The sequence below is a fragment of the Clarias gariepinus genome, chromosome 7 (genome assembly GCF_024256425.1).
Source record: "Clarias gariepinus isolate MV-2021 ecotype Netherlands chromosome 7, CGAR_prim_01v2, whole genome shotgun sequence".
Lineage (NCBI taxonomy): Eukaryota > Metazoa > Chordata > Actinopteri > Siluriformes > Clariidae > Clarias > Clarias gariepinus.
This window is the reverse complement of record NC_071106.1, coordinates 34,796,085-34,815,011: the sequence shown is the minus strand read 5'-3', so window position 1 is coordinate 34,815,011 and position 18,927 is coordinate 34,796,085. Positions and strand designations below refer to the sequence as shown.

General features: G+C 39.3%; 1 protein-coding gene across 1 annotated transcript in view; it reads right to left on the bottom strand.

The window, feature by feature from the left end:
• Positions 1-15,578, bottom strand: part of hcn4 (hyperpolarization activated cyclic nucleotide-gated potassium channel 4) — a 112,800-nt gene extending 97,222 nt beyond the window's left edge. The window contains exon 1 of the mRNA XM_053500500.1: positions 14,896-15,578. Coding sequence (XP_053356475.1) covers positions 14,896-15,563 — 668 coding nt within the window. The 5' untranslated portion in view covers positions 15,564-15,578. The remainder of the gene's footprint in view (positions 1-14,895) is intronic.
• Positions 15,579-18,927: the final 3,349 nt, after the last annotated feature.

Sequence of the window (18,927 nt, the reverse complement as noted above, 5' to 3'; positions counted from 1 at the left end):
ATCTGGAACAGCAAACAGTCTTACCAGATCTGGCTGTCCAACGAAACATAGTAATCTGGGATGAAGGGCCTTGGAAAGAGAGGTAATCAAGGACCCAAGAGTCACTTTAAATGTGATCATGACTTCCATTGTGGAGATGGGAGAGCCTTACAGAAGGTCAGCCATCATTGCAGCACTTCACCAATCAGGCCTGTATGGTAGAGCAGTCATTCCTCATTCAAATACACATGACAGCCTGCTGGAAGTTTGCCAAAAAGATTCTTAAGGTCACGAGAAGCAAAAATCCTTTAACTATGTGGACACAATTCCCCATGCCATGTGAAGAGGAAACAGGCACTGCAAATTCCGTTATTAAAACCATTCCCACAGTCAAACATGGTGGTGGCAGCATCATGCTGTGGGGATGTTTTTCTGTGACTAGGACTGGGAAACTAGTCAGAATAGAGAAAAAGGATGCAGAAATACTGTATAAAAAAACTCCTCTTTAGAAGTCTGAGACTGAACTAGAGTCTCAACCTGAACTCAATGGGGCATCTGGGAGGAGACCTGAAAATGGCTGAGCCGTTCCAACCTAAAAACCCATTAGAGTCTGGTTTCTGTCACCACTGCTTTTCTCACCTCAAATCTACTTCCTTATTTCTGTAAAGTTGGTTTGTAGTGTTTCACTATGGGTCCGGGTTAGCTCAGTGGTTAAGGTCTATAGTTCAGAAGATCCCAGGTTCAAATCATATGACCATCAAGTTGTTCCTGTTGCGCTCTTGAGCAAGGCCATCAGATGTACAGTATAATAAAATCAAAGTGTAGGTTTCTCTGGATAAGGGCATCTGCCAAAGGGTTATGTGATTTATTCAATCTTTTCTTGATGAATTCTATTCATCAAATTGATCTGTCAGTTTTTGATTCAGAATTGATCTAATCAAATGTCTACCTACTATATGATTCAGCTTTAGTGACCACTTCTGTTGGTAAAACCATTATGCAAGTTAAAGTCAACATAACATAACAATAAAAAACCTGTCAACAAGTATGTTAATGACAAACATTACAAATGGAAATAGTTAATCCAAAGTTTTTTTAATTGTCACTCTAAATAAATGTTTTGTTTTGTTTTGTTGGGATCTCCGAGCCAAGAGTTTCAGGAAGTTTAATTGTTTGAACGTTATGGCTGATCAAGTAGCTTTCACTCCATCAAGTACCTCTGTAACTAAATAAAAAATATAACATGACACTGGAGTATATGAATATGTCTACAAACAGTAGGTGTACACATGTATTGATATAAGAGTGCATAAGGCTCGCTTTTGCTCCTTAGCATTTGGCTGATGCCCTTCTTCAGAGCAACGTACATTTTTAGGGTTAAGGGCCTTGCTGAAGGAGTTGTGGTGGGGTTTGAACCTGGGCGCTTCCAGACCATAGTGCAATGCCTTAACACCAGCAAAAAACTATCTCACCGTATCCATCAAAATTGTCACGTCTAAATGACCTGGAGTGAGATTTGCAGCAGATTCCCAGCACGCTGCTTCGGGGCCAGCGAAATGTCACACTGACAACCTGACATCAGCCTGAAACCCAGGGACCCTGACGAATGCAGCCCAAATGGGGAAAAGGTGGATTTCTCTTCCCATCTGTTTCCCTCTCTATATTTAATTTATAGTCCCATTATAAATGAAACAGACATATCTAATATTTACCAGCAGTCCACAAGGGAACTCTCATACATGTGGGGGGGTTGCGGGCGGGGGGTTGGAGGGTGTCAGCATAAATGCCAAACTGGAACGCACACACGCACACATGCAGTAACAGACACCCACTGTACTGAAATGTGTTGAAAGAAAAAGTTAGTTGGGAAAGGAGAAAGGACGCAACTGTGTCCTCCTGGACAGATTATAAATTGATATCACAGAGAACAGTGAAAAGGGGGAAGGGCAGACAACACTATCAGAAATACACCATGGATAAAAACATCCTGAGTCATTTCCTGCCTTCACAGCAAAGGAGAGTTTTCCCATTATATTCCTTCCATTATTTTTATCTTATTGATTTATGGTTATATATTATTATTATTATTATTATTATTATTATTATTGGTGGGCTCATTTATCAAACTGGAACTAGCTCAGTTGGTATTTAAGGGGAACTTGACTGCTTGTTGCATCCAATCTGCATAAGTCACGTTCACATTAAAAGCCACATTGGTTCATTTAGATTTTTCCTTATTAGATCAGACTTTCATGTCATGATAATTTATATTCATAATTACAAGTGACTTCTATCTGACTCTAATGTGGATGCGTCTGTCCTCCTAAACATCACGCTTACGCACATCGATACGTCTTTGCTCACATTATCTGGGTTTAAACACATAACGTTTGTGCAGCTGCACATTTATTTCAAACAATGGTTGCGATTTTAGCAAAAATATGCTGGGGATTTTGCTCTGGCGGGCGGCGAGCAGTTAGTCGGCTGTAGCTGTTGCGGTCCAGAAGACGCAAGTAAGCCAGACACCATGCTTTAGCTATTGTACCAGCTGTTGCTAGCCCTGCTATGAAATCCACGTGCTGCTGGTGCTGACTGATGACATCAGGGACCTGCTCAAGTGCAGAGGCAAAAAAGTCACATAGAGGATTCCATTTTGCTTGTTCTTATTCGAGTCACATAACCACATATTTACATTCACGGCATTTTGGCAAAAACCCTTATCCAAAGCGACTGACATTTCTATAGTATTTTACCATCTAAGCAGTCGAGGGTTGATTGGCAACATGGTGGTGATGAAGTTTGAACCTGGGACCTTCTGATCAACACCTTACGAAAGTGACCATCAAATTTGTCTCACATTGAGGTCAAAATTGGAACTGAGTATTGTGAACATGGCCATTCAGAGATCAGATCTCAGACAGTACATGATACTGTACATACTGTACCTGTACAGCCTTGACATGCTCATTGTGCCAGTGCTAGTTGGGATGCATGTGGGAGGAAACCGGAATACTTGGAGGAAACGCACCAAGCGCACGCGGGCAGACCCCATGCACACAGACCCCGAGGCGAAAATCAAACCCAGAACCTGGACTTGTAAGGCGATAGCGCTGCTAACCACTAAGACACCATGTCGCCATTATACTTAAATAGTGAATCCAAGAATCATTTTTGATTAAACCTTGAATAAGAAACATATTGAAATTATACCGAAGTGAAACGATTGGAAGAATCAAGCTAACAATGTTCTCTCTATAATTACTATTTACAAGGTCTAAGAAGTAAGAAATATATATATTTTTTGGAAATTCAATTCACTTATTGAAAGTATTCCCTTTTTTTAACAGTTAAGAAAAGTATAAGGCTTGGTAAAGGCATGCATTCCGATTTTTAAAAAAAGATTTTAACCCTATAGAGCTTCAAGGCAAAGCTGAAATATTAAAGGCTGGACACGTTACAGTGCATGTCTTAGCTCACTGACAGTATTTTACTTCAATTAGATTCTTTCCCTGAAGCATCACTTTAACAACAGTGCCACGTGACACCAGACACCCTCCATCCAGCTCATGACACCCTCCCAACTGCAGCATCTGTGGCTAACACACATCAATTTGCTCCACTGTGTGCCTCACATCTCTTTCTCTCTCTCTCTCTTTCTCTATCTCTCGCCTTTCCACATATGTGTGCCTAGGTCATCTCTGCTGCATTATGTCTATCCCTCTACTACCTTATCCCTCCATCATGTACTCCTTTTCTCTCCATCCCTCCATCACCTTCCCATCTCTGTTCCATTAAACAAATTGAGTTGTAATAATCTTCTCTGATGTGCGTGCCTGATATTGGTGGATGGACACAGCGGCTTTTTTTTTGTTTTGTTTTTTATAACCCCCTTTCAGCCCATCCTGGACACTCCATAATCCTGTGCACACTCCCTTCAGAAGATTACAATATAAAAAAGAAGCAGTGAGGAAGAGACAATGGATTGCACTACAGGACAGCTCCAGGGCTCAACCATTTCACTGGCTTTAATAATTTACTTCTGAGAATATGCACGTACAGTAATATCTTTATATCATGAAATTTGCCTAACACCTTTATGAAGGTTTATAAGAGGGGTGTTCAAGTCAAACCGGGACTTGTGATGAAAATCCTGCTCGAGGAGTCAAAAATCCTGCTTGATTTTATCTTTTGTCCCATCTACTTTTTCGAATTCTCATCTGTGATTCACGCTCTGGTTACCAGACAGGGAGTGTATTAGGCTGACAACGAAAGAAGTACAACTTAGTGTAAACTAGGCATAAGATGCTTAACCTTACAACATTTCTTTGTATAAAGAAGTTAGACAGAGAGTTCTGACGTACAGAAAGACAGACAGTCTAAAATAAGAACATCACTGATTACATTAAAGCTGATCTGATTCATTTTTAGCGTTAATGTTTTAACTATTTCTACAAACAGTTTTCTCGTCAACGACGGGTACATTCGCTACATACAGTGTTGGGGGACGTTACTTTTTAAAGTAACTAATTACATTACAAAATTACTGTCATTAAAAAGTAATCAGTTACATTACAGCGTTACCTAATGATGAAAGTTACTAGTTCGAGTACTTTTCCATTGCAGAAAATGAAAACTCCTTTGTGATTCCTCATGCATGTTGTTTTAGTCAAGACCTTTATCATTATTCTACCATTATCAGTCAGAGAAGTTTGGCTCAAAATCTGTTAATCTGTTAACAACTAATAGCAGGAATAACAGTGGGGGGGGGGGTTATTAGGGTGGGGCCGGGGCTTGTAGGATGACTTTCCCACACACACACGCGCACACACACACACACACACGCACTAACGGAATTACTGCTATCTGGCTCGTGGATTACATAAATTGTCTGAATAACGGATTACATTTTTGAAAATATAACTAAATAACTGAGTACTTAAATGGTGGACCTAACACGTTAGAGTACTCATTACATCAAAAAAGTACAAACCCAATCATCGACCCATCATCGACTATATACTATATATACTATATATACTATACATATATAGTAGTACATTAGAGCCCTAATAAATATTAGGGCCTAATATATATATACTGTATATATATATATATATATATATATATATATATATATATATAATTAACCCTTTTTCTATTGCTTGTTAAGGGCTCTAAAACAACAAGTTAATGTGTGTAAATGATAAATCATGTCAGTGATTAATAGTATGCAAATTTTGCCACATTCAGGAAGGCACTTCTGCTTTTCTTTATTTTCCCGTCTCATGTTTCCGACACTCCAGCCATCGGCATGAGCGCAGGTCCGGCAGACCCAAACAAATCAATAGAGTAATACAACCAACAATCAACTGTAATCAAATGCCGGTGAGAGTATCAGAATCTGCCATTTGATCTACAGTCAAGTGTGTGTGTGTGTGTGTGTGTGTGTGTGGGTGGGTGTGTGTGTGTGGGTGTGTGTCTCAAAGCACTACAAGAGCCAAGAGCCTTCAGAAATAGAGGTAAGTCACTCATTAAAGACAAATACAAAGAAAATCACGTTAAGTGATCAGTCTTCTTCATGTAACTATAAGCCAAGGACAAGCATGTGTTCCTGACCTGTAACAGCTTTGTGTTTTTCTTCTCTCTAACACGACGTGAATCAGCACTTGATGATGATCTGCTGATTATAATTATGGGTGTTGGATTGAAAACACAGGAGCCTCCACAGTGCACAAGCCTGAACTCGTGAGTAACTCGTACCGACAATCGGTTTAAAGTAATCAGATCAAAAAGGTACACTATGAATGAATTTTTTTTTTCTTGTCTTAAAGATGAGTCGTTTGCATGAGTAGAGCTGTGAGATGTAATCGATTATCCAACTGAATGGATACTTTGTTGGTCAAGTCAATTAATTACTCAATGGACCAGTCCTCAATCCAGAACCAGGTCACTTTTTAAATGATTTGGACATTTTACAAATGTGAAATGAAATTGTTTAAATTTGATGAAATTCTTAAAAATATTTGACAGCTTTAGCAGGACAAACAAACAACTCGCATCTTCTACAAATACTCATATTTTGCGAGAGTATCGTTAAAATACCACCACCTAATGGTCTGGGTTAAAATTTAAGAAGTTCTGGTCAATGCAATTTTCCTCAAGCCAAGGTCCGAATTTCATATTTGTGTTAAGATTCAGATCTCTACATATGCATTTACATATCAGTGTAAATCTATAAAGAATAAGCTATTAAAAATTTGGATAGCATTTCAATAATATTTTGTCAATTTTCAGCAACTACATTAAACAGTTTGAACTTCGATGAACTTGTATATTTCCTTGTATTTGTATAGAATACAATAATTGAATAGAATAATTTTTTAGCGAATCTTCGTTTGCATGATTCCAGGCTGTAAATGTATGTGAATGGACTCTTGTTGCTCTTTCAGGTTTGCATGACACTGGGACATAATCTGGCACATAACTGCTTAAAACGTCACTTCTACTCAACATTTAGATTTTAGCGAATAACACCGGGCTCTCAGATCTGGTGTTCACTTTTTCCAGTATGACTATTGCGCATATCCTTGCTCGACCCGCGTTTTGCCTTATCGTAGCGGTTCACATTGCTGCTTTTTATTAGCGCCACCGTGAATGAATAGCTTAACTGTATACATGTTATTTAGTAAAAATTAATTGTATACATTTATCAGTGTGATTAAATGGTTGGAATAGTTTCAATATCACGATCCAAGGAATTGTTTTTAAAAAACATTGTTACAATGAGATCCAGAAGCATTGAGTGTGTCATGTTCTACTCTTTCTCCTCTTGAATCAGGAAAAATTACTCAAATCCCCAAAACCTTTAAACAAATCAGATATTATATAAATCGTTATCTCCTGCAGTCGCTCTGAATCTGAAATATCTGTACGATACAAACTTCTACACTATAAATAAATCACAGCTTTATATTGCAGTATTCGTCTGTACACGTCTGTACACTATAGTACACTCCAGCGATCAATGTAAAGAGTACAGATATTCAGAAAACATATTCGTTGCATTGACACAAAAAAAAATCAAGGTTCTCTCTCACTCTTTGTCTCGTGGAAAAAAAAAATCATAATGTGCATTCTGTATTCTAAATCTGTTCTACTTTGCTTTAATGTATTCTGCTGGAGCCGAAAAAAAAAAAAAAAAACAGGGTGAAAAAATAAACCTGGAAAGAAATGACTTCTTTTTTGCTCCCTTTCTTTCTCTCTCTTTTTTTTTTTTTTAAATGCAGAGCTAAGTCTCTTTTGGGAGCAGTCTGGTTATGCGAGATGAATAAAATAAAAGCCTGGTTTTAAAAAAAAAGAGCACAGAGAGAGAGAGAGAGAGAGAGAGAGAGAGAGAGAGAGAATGAAGCAAGTAAAGAAGATTGACTTCAACCAGTAACATTAGATTTGATTGGCAGACAAAGAAAGCCAGGCGAACCATCTCTATGATCAGACTTTGTGATTTCTTAAAAGAGAAAAGCCTGAATGCTGCTTTTTACTAAAAGCTCTAATGTCAGACCTACGTTTGAGAAATTAAATGGACTGCAGGAAGTGCACCAGGAGTAATAAATCCTGTGCGTGAGACACAAAAATACCATATAATTATCTAATCATTTATTCATTGCCAGCTCTATGTTCTCCTTGCTTGGGTGGTTTTTCTGATTTCTGTGCACGCTTAGCAAAGGTATGTTTACTTCTTTTTCCATCACCTTATTTCCTTTAAGTGATTCTCTCATTATGTACAATAACACTTAATGATATGACATTAGATCAATTAATACCAGTCAAGGCTTTTAATTCCCAGGTCATTCCGGATTTTTATTTCTTTCCACATTGTAAAACAATGCTGTAGGCATTCAAAATATACAATAATCTACTTTGAGCAGTTGCTATTGAGATGTGTCTGCTACTTACTATATGCTCTGTAAAGGCTTCATAACGGCTCGAATCTGAGGCCCTGTTAATCGGTGATTTCTGAGGCTGAGAACGCTAAGTGGGGTTTGATTACTGCCTTGGGTCTGTGTGCATGGAGTTTGGATTTTCCGTACGTATTTTTTTTTTTCTCTGGGTACTCCAATTTCCTCCCACAGTCCAAAGATTTGCAGATTAGGTTAACTGGTGTTTTCAAATTGCCCACGGTGTGTGGATGACAATCGGGAATCAAGCTGGCAACCAACCCCATAATACTGTATATACTGTACAGTGAGGTCAATAAGTATTTGATCACCCTGTGATTTTGCAAGTTCTCTTACTTAGAAATCATGGAGGGGTCTACAATATTCAGTATAGGTGCATTTCCACTGTGAGAGACACATTGTATGATTTTTTTTAAACAATTTATTTATTTGTGAATTACTGTGACAAATAAGTATTTGATCACTTGCTTATCAGCCAGATTTCTGACCCTCAAAGACCTGTTCTTTTGCTTTTAAATAGTCCAGCTACACTCTGCTCATGATTCTAAATTAGTAGCACCTGTTTGAGGTCATTAGCTGTCATAAAGACACCTGTGCACCCCACAATCAGCCAAAATCTACAGTAAGTAGACACATGGGGTATCAATGATGCTAGGAATGGTGAAGAATCAGCCCAGAACTACACTAGAGGAGCTGGTCAATGCCGTGAAGAGAGCTGGGACCATCGTTTCCAAGGCTACCATCAATAATACACTAAGACGACATTAAAATCTTGCATCGCACGGAAGGTTCCCCTGCTTAAGTCAGCCCATGTCCAGGCCCGTCTGAAGTTTGCCAGGGACCATCTGGATGATCCAGAGGAGTCATGAGAGATGAGGGAAGTCCTGTGTTCAGATAAGACCAAAGTAGAACTTTTTGGAGGAAGAAGAATTATGAGTATCATCCAAATAATACCATACCTACAGTGAAGCATGGGGCTGGAAGCATCATGCTCTAGGGTTTTTTTCTGCACAGGGGACAGGACGACTGCACTGTATTAAGGAGAGGATGAACAGAGCCATGTATTGTGACATAGATATTATATAGATATAATAGGTATTGTGACAAATTATAGACCCCTCCATGATTTCTAAGTAGGAGTATAAATTGTAGATATACTGTACAGGCGAACCTCACCATACAAATTTACGTGAGTTTGATATGAATTTGCCATAAGAAATAATGTTGGTTTCTCTAGCCACCCAAAAATATAAGCAATATTAAAAAAATTAATTCTTTTGAACACATGCTGAAGGCAACTTTGGTATCATGGGTTGACTCATTCAGTGAACAAAACAATACTTATACCAAACCCATGGCCTCAGTAAGACTTAAACTCTAGTTGTTGCACCACCATTAGACCATGAGGGAATATGCTTTTGATGCTAGTAAAGGCACACAGATAACAAATTTTTCTTATTTTTTTTAGAGGAAAAACACCCCTCCAAAGCTGGTAAGGAAAAATGCTAAAGAAATTGAAACAGAGCATCAATACAGGACTTTACAACTAAAAGATGAATAACATGAGATAACCACACTGTATGATCCGACTGTTGCGTCCGTCCATAATTAGGAATTTAATGGACCATGCATGTGGTACGATATTGAACCAATTGATGTTAATCGGCATGCTCTAAATAAATTCGTACGTTGTCCTTAGCTTAACCAGTCAAACAATGTACTTAAGTCCTGAACAACAGGTTTTTTATTTAACTTTAAGTCGTTTGCTTCTGGAGTAGCTACTGTAGGAGCTGGTATTAACGAAGTAACTCGACTGTGAATTTACGTAGCTACCATCAAATGTACAATCACATCATTTTCTGATCACCTGAAATGAATTCATCTATAGTCCTTTATGCACCAGTACTGATACTAATAAACAAACTGTCTTAGATAACCTCAAATCTAGCTACGGGAAAATTATAACATCTTATGGAACTTTCTGACTTTTGTGACATACTTAAAAATAAAACAGGTTTTGCTCTCTTTGTACCCGCAGAGATGTTCACTCAGTTGTTCATCCACTCATCACTTCTACTGCTTTATCCTGTATAGTGGGTCGCAGAGGTCTGGAGTCTATCACAGGAGACTTATGGCACCTGGATGAGGTGGCCAATCCGTCACAGAGCATGCACAAAATCACATTTGCACACACACACACACACACACACACACATACACAATTCACCCCAATTTTAAAAACAAATTCACCATATAGAAATGTTTCGGGAGGTGGGAGGAAACCAAGGAACTTATGTTCATGATCAACTGCAGCATCTTGAATTTGTGGGCCTGAAGCACTAAAACGCTGCCGCACTGCTTTCCAAGCCAAGATGCCCAGATGAAGTGTCTAATTAAACCACAAATCATGCATCGAGAACTGCCCAAAAGACTGTCCAAAACATTACTCAAATGCTGTGCCCAAAAATCAACGACTAGCACCTACTGCATCAATGCATGTCTAATTACAGCAGAGCAGAGGCAGTGGATCTGGTACACATCTAAGGGATTTTAAGATGGCTCCAAATGTCTATTGATTGGGGTTTACATACTGTACATTTCATATGCATGTCAAATTATGTGGTTTGCATAATAATTGTGCTTTAATAATGATCATAAATTTGAGCTGGCACTCAAGTCAAACCGGGACTTTCGATTGTACAGAATAACAGGATGTACACAGGAGAGTTACAAAACTCCCTTTATATTTCTATATAATCCCTTTCCACACTTATACACTTCTACACAATCCCAGTGTTTCACTAGTGCTTGAATACCATCAAGGTAGAAAGTCCTTCTCAGTACCCCGGAGCCATGATCGGACTGCCTTCTTCACGTCTGAAACATGCGGAAATTGCATGGAGAGAGGTCAAGACTGACGATAACTCCCAAATGAGTTCCTGGAATGTGCAAGTAGTACGGTGGGCAGTATGATGTCATGCATTGTCCTGCGAAAAGCAGAATGCCCTTGAAGAGCAGTGATGATGAGGATGATGATGATGTGAAGCAGGCAGGCCAATCATGGCTTCGTTGTACTGAGAAAAATTTCTTCCTTGATGGTGTCCAAGCACTAGTGAAAAATAGCATTAGGGTAATGGGATACATTATCCAGAGAAATCACAAATAAAAGTTTCACTTGAACGCCCCATGGGATAACATAACTAGTTGTGGACTAGTTGTTGAATTCGTTAAGTTATGCAGTCTCATTTTATTGGCTACCAGTTGTTATGGTGAGAAACATGACTAGACAAATGGGATCATGCATTGTTTCCTATTTCTCTTTAAAAGCAACTCATCAGCTACTGTAGCTACGATTACATACCCCATAATGCACTTTAAATAATTGAAATAATTTTCAGTAAAATGTCAAAAAGATATTTTTGTATTTTTTTTATTTCCTCCCAATATTAACAATATTAACATTAATTCATCGAGATTGGACGATGGTAGATCTCACCTTAAATAATGAAATAAGTTTTCAATTAAATTCTGAATACCAGCACCACCTCTACTTGAAAAAAACAAATTGCGAAATGTGAATGAGCGCATCAATCTTATCAGTTTATTTGTACAGATTGCACAGTGGTTTATTTAAAATATTATATTTCCTCATCTCCCCAAATGAAATCCTGGCCACACTAGTGAATTACAGTAGCAGTTAACAGATATGGAACGTGTTAGGATGGTTGGCTGGGGTCCTTTCTGAAATGCAATAAAATCTGATTATAACACTGCAGCCGAATACCTTTGAGATCATTCGTTATGGAAGTAATGACACCGCTGGTGGAGTTTTTTTTTGCACTCACTGTCCTACAAAATAACAACATTTGGCTAGTGTGCTGGAAACAAGCCTATAGATTAGATTAGGATGCCATTAGTAATCCCTCTTTTATGGGACCACATTTCTGCATCCCTTTATTTTTTTTCTCTCAGTGGATTTTAATTTGCACCTGCAACAAAAAAAATAAAAATGAGATGGAACGAGATGTACTAAGCTTGGCACCTGCTCTCACTGGTATTTAGCTTTCTAATAAGACCTGTCAGTTATTGCGCACTTCGGTTCCGCAAACTACATCACAGACAAGGAACAACTTTTGGGATTTTATATTTAATGTTTAACTAAAACATAATTATGGATAATGATCAACTGAATGCTTCCTTCTAATAAATGGCATTAAAGTAATCATGACTGCATACGTCCTGGGATATACAGTATACATTGCCGATTCCATAAGGGCATGTTTTACAGTGCTTTAAAAGAGAACGGGGAAAATGGACATATTAAATGGACAGAAGATTTACCACCAGCAACCTCATCATGCGCGTCCAAAATGCTCCCCGAGGTACGTTCCACAAACCCAATTACTCTTATTACCGCCTCATATGAAGTACCAGTGTGTACCGTTCATGCGGCGCAGCTCGTTAGAGAAGCATTGTGGCTGAGGAATTGCTCCTTACTACGCTGATCACAGATTCTGCAGCTTCATGACCCATGTCTCAACTGAATGACTAAATTACAGTGATGCAGATAATTCGACACACGCGGACAGGGTGAGGGGCGAAGATTTTAATTGCAGCTTTTCTAATGAGTGAGTCAATGAGTCTAAGAGGCAAGTAAAAGCAGAGCTGACTTTCATGTGCATTTACACTAATTGCAAAGGCAAACAAGCGTCTTATAAATGAAAGCTGATTTTTCAGTGTGAAAGTAATGATTTGCAGGTCACGTGGCCAAACATGACAGAGGGAGGGAATGAAAGAGTTGCCTGCGCTGCAATGTTGCACTTGGAAGAATATTGTATAGCAAGGGAAAACCCTGAAATTAAATATGTACTATATGTATATAGAAGCTAGGGCTGATTTCTGTTTAGCCCAGACTGTAGATTCATGCAGCGTAACTCTGACAGTCATGTCAAGTCATTACACATACAATAGTAACTCTCCCTCTTATATTTGATCTCTATTTAGGCTGATATTTTTAACCTATGACATGTTACCAGCAGTGACTGAGAAGACTGCGAATGTGGAATCCAGTCATGCACTTGACCTTGAACAAGGTGCTGCATTCGCTCTGTCATACAATTCCCCAAAATGCCTTTGTAGGAGAAGAGACTGAGCGCACGTCATGCAATCATAGTGAACATTACACAACAGAACAGACAACAAAAGTGTAGATTTGGTAAATTTATCATTTTCATTTTTGGTGGAAATCCACTCTTAGATTTCTTTTTAAAGAAATTTCATGAATGTACTAGATTTCAATCTGTGTGTGTGTGCGTGTGTGTGTTATAGTTTCTCCTACTTTATTATGTGATCTATGAGACCTCATGATAGAACACATTTCTCAACACTAATAGTTTCATTCTTGTCTTATTGACAGATCTTTGATTTTTACCCCTCCCATCTAATAGCACTGCCGTTCCTTTATAATTGAATAGACTTCTTTTATTCCTAGTGTACTGGATGCATTCTTGATGATGCTGCATTGTCCTTCCCTGCCATTTTGTAGCTCCTATAAACTGACCTTGCTGTATAAGGTGGTAATTACTGAGGAATATGTACGAGGGAGGAGACATAAAATCCAAAATATATCCTGGGGATTTGGTGAATCCTCTAAATCGAGACACTGTACTGCAAGTAACATGTTAGTTGCATGCATGCACAATAGCTTATGAAAATGCTTCAAAGTCAAGTCAAGATCACTTCTTCACAATTTAGTGCTAATCAGGTAAAATCTGCCCTGAAAACTAAAGAATAACAAGACATAAACAGCTCCCCAAGTTTTCTTGTGCACAATCATGAATGTCTTCTTGAATGATTAAAACCTACACATCTAGAGTATCTGCAAAAGTTTAACTGCTGGGATTCTTTGTTTAGTAAGATTTTGCATCAACATGACATACAAAAATGCTTACCCTATCTAGTTGTATGCAATAACAATATGGTCCTATAAATCACACGCCCAGATACGATCACATGCATTTCTTCGGTAATTACTTCCCTCAGCACACCTAGATCCAAGCATCTGGCCACTGTCATATCTAACGTATGGAGTCAATGTCATCCTCAAGGACACAACTTCATTATTACATAGTGAGAGTGAGCAGATGCGATGTAAAAGCCTAACTGATAATGTCACCTCTAACGTCCGTTAAAGACTTTCCAAGCCGGATAAGTCTATCATTATCAATATCACATTATATAAATGTGAGATGATAATAATAATAGGAAAATTGATAAATATCCATTTATTATTATTAGTCATAGTAGTAGTAATAGTAAAAAGTTATCTCAGCACAAATTTGTAATTTTTCCTACTAGAAGATTTTCTCTGCCAGCAGTACATTAAGTAGATGGAAAACATAATTGACTTTCAAACACAGCGTGATGCCTTGTTCATCACTGTATAGTTTAGGGGGGAAAAGTGTTATCCTCATTATGTGTAAATGATCTGTAAGCTGTACACTGAACAACAAGGCTTGTTAAGGGAAAATTGAAGTTTGCTTACTTTCTGTCTGTCTCTGGCTCTCAAGCTCATTCTAACCAAAGGCCTGTTATTCTCTTTCTCTCTCTCTCACACACACACACACACACATACTGGAAAGCACTAAACATGGATTTAACTTCAGTACATTTAATTTGACGAAAATATTTGGGAGACCTAAAGGACAACAGCAATGTACATGCACAGTGGTCTACTTTCTACCTGACCGCATTTAAGCAGCAGTATACACTTTTAGAAATAGTTCCAACTTTTATCAAATGTTCCAAACAGAACCTTCCATCCCTAAGAGAGCAATTTTAAAATGCATTGATAAAGCTGTACAAACTGTATAAATTTTTATTTCCTCATTCTAATATCTCTAATCAATCAACCTTTGATTTAATAAGATTTTTTTTTAATGTTTATGTTGTTTGTGGTCACCTGAAATCACTGTAGGGGTGTATTATCCAAAATCCGGCCGACTTTACGCGCTCCTGCTCACGCTCCACTGCCTTCTCGCTCCCGAACATCCTCAGAGAGAACTTGTTCACCCCGGGCTGCAGCATGGCACCAAACTGCCTGTGCATGAACCCCGCCTGGTAGTACCTCTCATCGTCGGGCAGGACGTGCTCAATGCCGCCGTCCAGCTTGGCAAACCGCTCTGGAGAGTCGTGCGCTCCTGGTTCCACACCTGCACCAGCGGTGCTACCGGCGCCACTACCACCTCCACTACCTCCACCTCTCGCCCCGGGAGGACTCTCCTCGCTCGGGCTCGGGTCTGCTTCGCTGATCAGACGCTTCTCTTCAGCCGAGTCCGATTCGTGGCTGTGGCGGCCGGCGAGAGACGACAAGCTCCCTCGGAACCTCCTGCAGTCGCCGTTTGAGTTGCTTTTCGCGCCTCGGGCCGGCTCCGGGTCTGAGAGCGCGGCTGCCGCGGACGCCACGGACGCCGTGTCTGCGCTCCTGCTGCTCTCAGCGGCGCCCGGGGAAGCAAGTGGCTTCATCCGGATGCTCCTCCGGTGCGAGTCGCGGTCTCCGTCATCCCCGTCGCACATGGTCGAAGCGCTCCGGCCGACGTGCTGTGGCAAACTGTACAGCCTTTTGCGCATGGAAGGATGCAACCTGCGCAAAGTGGCATTGGGGATCATCTCAATGACAGACCTGATTCACACACCTATTGTTTCTCCTAAAGTAAGCGTCATATGGATTTATTTTAAACTTTATTGCCGCTCCCCCACCTCACACACACCATGCCTATAATTGTGTGTATGCATACGCAAGAAGATGTTACCTGTCAGCTCAAAGAGTCTGCGCGCTCCCGTTCAGCCGGGACATGCCCACTCCAGTGGCAAGGCACCGTGCTCCTCTATTCCGTTAAAGAAGTCATAGGGGGAAAAGGGGGGAGGTCTTACAAAAATCGTGAAGAAAAAAAAAACAAACGAAGCAGGTCCTCAGCATGCACGCGCTGGAAGGAAGGATGGAGCGGAGACGCGCGGAGGTCACGGACGTTACTGAGGCATCCAGCCTCCAGATCCCCCTATCGGCTGTCAATAATCAGCAAAGCAAAGCAAAGCGAGGCGAGGCGCAGGCAAGGCAAGAGCGCCGCTGACATCACCGCCGTCCGCCGCGCTGAGAGGCTCGCTCCGACCTCATGAATATTCAAGAGGATGCTAAAATCTATCAGGTTGCCATAGGAGCGATGGCGGCAAACAAGCCCCGCCCACACGCGTAAGATCCGAACTGGGCTGCTGATCGATTAAAAGCTTTGTCCCCCAGATTTGTCTGTCGGATTAACATGGCCAGACCATCAGAGTGATCTTTTGTTGTTGTTGTTGTTGTTGTTGTTGTCAGGGTTAATTGTCTGCGAACATCACAGACACAGATTCACAACTTCCTTACTGAAAAGTCTTAATCTTGTGTCTCTTAAGTAGTTATTTGCTGAAGGCCTACTGCCATGCATCAACATTAGTAACACAAAGACACACTAGACATAAAGATTGTGAGACTTTTTTTTTTCAAACAAGGAAATTCTTTAGGAAGGAAGTTATGTTTAATTAAACTGATCAAATTGACCATCGTTCATTTGATAGATATTTAATAAAGATATGCTTATTCCATAATTCACTCTTACTCACTCATCATCTATATCGATTTATTCTGTATACAGAGTCGCTGGGGGCCTGGAGCCCATCGCAGGAGAGTTAAAGTGTGGTACACCTTGGGTGGGGTGCCAATCTCTCGCAGTGCCTGCACACATACAAACACTTATTTAATGAAAAACATTTTTTTTTTATGCATATAGTTTTAAATAATAAAAGTGCTTCTGGTTTGGGCTTGGTGAGTAGTTCAAGAATAAAATAATTAAATATCATTAAAGAAAAAATTATTAAATATACAAAAATAGGGAAGAATGAGGATAATGGTCAATTTAAAAAAAAAAATTCTGTTTGTTTTAAGCTAGTATTTCAGAAACTTCAAAAGCCTGAACAAAATATGCCCACCGGCCTAAACAATTGAACACTTTAATTAAACTTTCTGATAATGATGTTCAAATTATTACATGCTATCATTATTAGGAATAAGCTAACAGTGTATGGTGAATTCATTTATTCAGACACAGACAGAACATGACTTCACGCACACAGACCCAAGGTGGGAATCGAACCCCCCATGGAGGTGCGAGGCCACAGTGTTAGCCTGTGCTGTACTGAATATAAAACATTTAATTTATGGTTTTCTTTTATTTTTCATCCAGTATTACAAGGGTGTCACCACAACTTGAATAAGCAGTTCATTGAACTTTAATTTAGCCAAGTAAAATTGTAGCTTTAGCACGTCACTAAAATTTGCTGATACGTTGAAATATTTTCCTAAATTTTATAAGGTACTGTACCTAGATGGTGGTAGCCTTGAACAAGTGTAATTTAGGGTAAACAGCAGTAACACATGTACTTACAACTTGCATTAAATAAATTTATGCTGCCTTGTGGGTCATTAATTACAATTTGCAATAATGCAATTTCTCATCACAAAATGTTCAATGTGCAAAGAAATAAAAAACATGTACACCTCCAGGAATGTCCTTTGTTTGCCCTGTCAAAACACATAAAACTTCTGAAATCCTAATGTGTAGCATTTTTTTATATGTAGTGGCATTGAAAAGTTTTGAGATTAGCTCTGTTTACAAACTCTGTTTTTTTCACCTTACAGTAAAAACGTCCTCCCTCAGACGCCTTAAAACTTGCCAGTGGAGTTAACTATTGATTTGACCCCTGGGGACAAATTCTTGATGCACAATGCTGCAAATTTCGATAAGACGATGAGCATGCACTTGGTCAAGCTGTGGTCGCCTTTTTTGGTCGTCAAGATGATAAGCTATTTCACTTTGATGATTGTTGATACGTCTTAGGGTCGTACCCTTACACCCAAGTTTCGTCACGACATGATCCTTGACATGAAAGAGTGGTCATCCATGACCCGCTGACTTTGATTCTACATCCCTTCTCCGCCTGGGTCAGCAGTCTGGGGACCAACTTGGCAGCAACACGGCGCATGTTCACAGGATGTACACCGACAATGTCTTTTGGCAGACTGACTTATGAAGGTTGGTGCTCCCTGTGACTGTGTGTGCAGCCTTGTGCTGCCATCTGTTGGCGTGTTACGAAACTAGTCTTAAAACTTTTTGATACCACCTCCTACAGTACACACCTGCGTGTTGAGGAAATCGCGACAAAGCAACAACAGGGAACAATCGCAGTCGAAGTAGGTGAGCAACAAGCCAGGCAGATTAGTTTAGTTATATGCATGATAATTAATCTTCATCTTCTATACTGCTAATCCTGTACAGGGTTGCGGAGGCCTGGAGCCTGGAGCTCTCCTAGGAGACTTAGGGACATGCACACACACACACACATTGCAAGGCCACAGTGCTAACCACAACAAACTTGGCATTTGGGGGTGGGATTGTAAGGATAGCATTGATGTATATCATATGTTAATGCTTCAAAGACTAACACTACAGCATGTAAAAAATATATATATAGGCCTATACTAAATTACACTATGATGGAGGGTTAATTTGTCTTTGTTTTTAGTACAGATAAGAATAAAACAGTATGAATAATAATAATAATAATAATAATAATAATAAAATATATAACAATATAATAATAATAATAATAATAATAATAATAATAATAATAATATATTGTTATAATTGTTGAAAACTTAAAAAATTACAACTAGCCAGAGATACAACAATAATAAAAAAAAAACCTCCCCTATATAATTAATATATATTTTGTATTTATGATTGTAATATTGTCCCTGGATGCACCTGCCATTAGACCGTTTGTTGTTTGTAGGTCACGTGTTAACCCGAATACTACCACACTAGAGAGTGTTTCTAAATAGTGCGCACCCAAAAGGTACACTCGTTCACACTACGCACTTTGTAGTACGCTAGTACTCGAG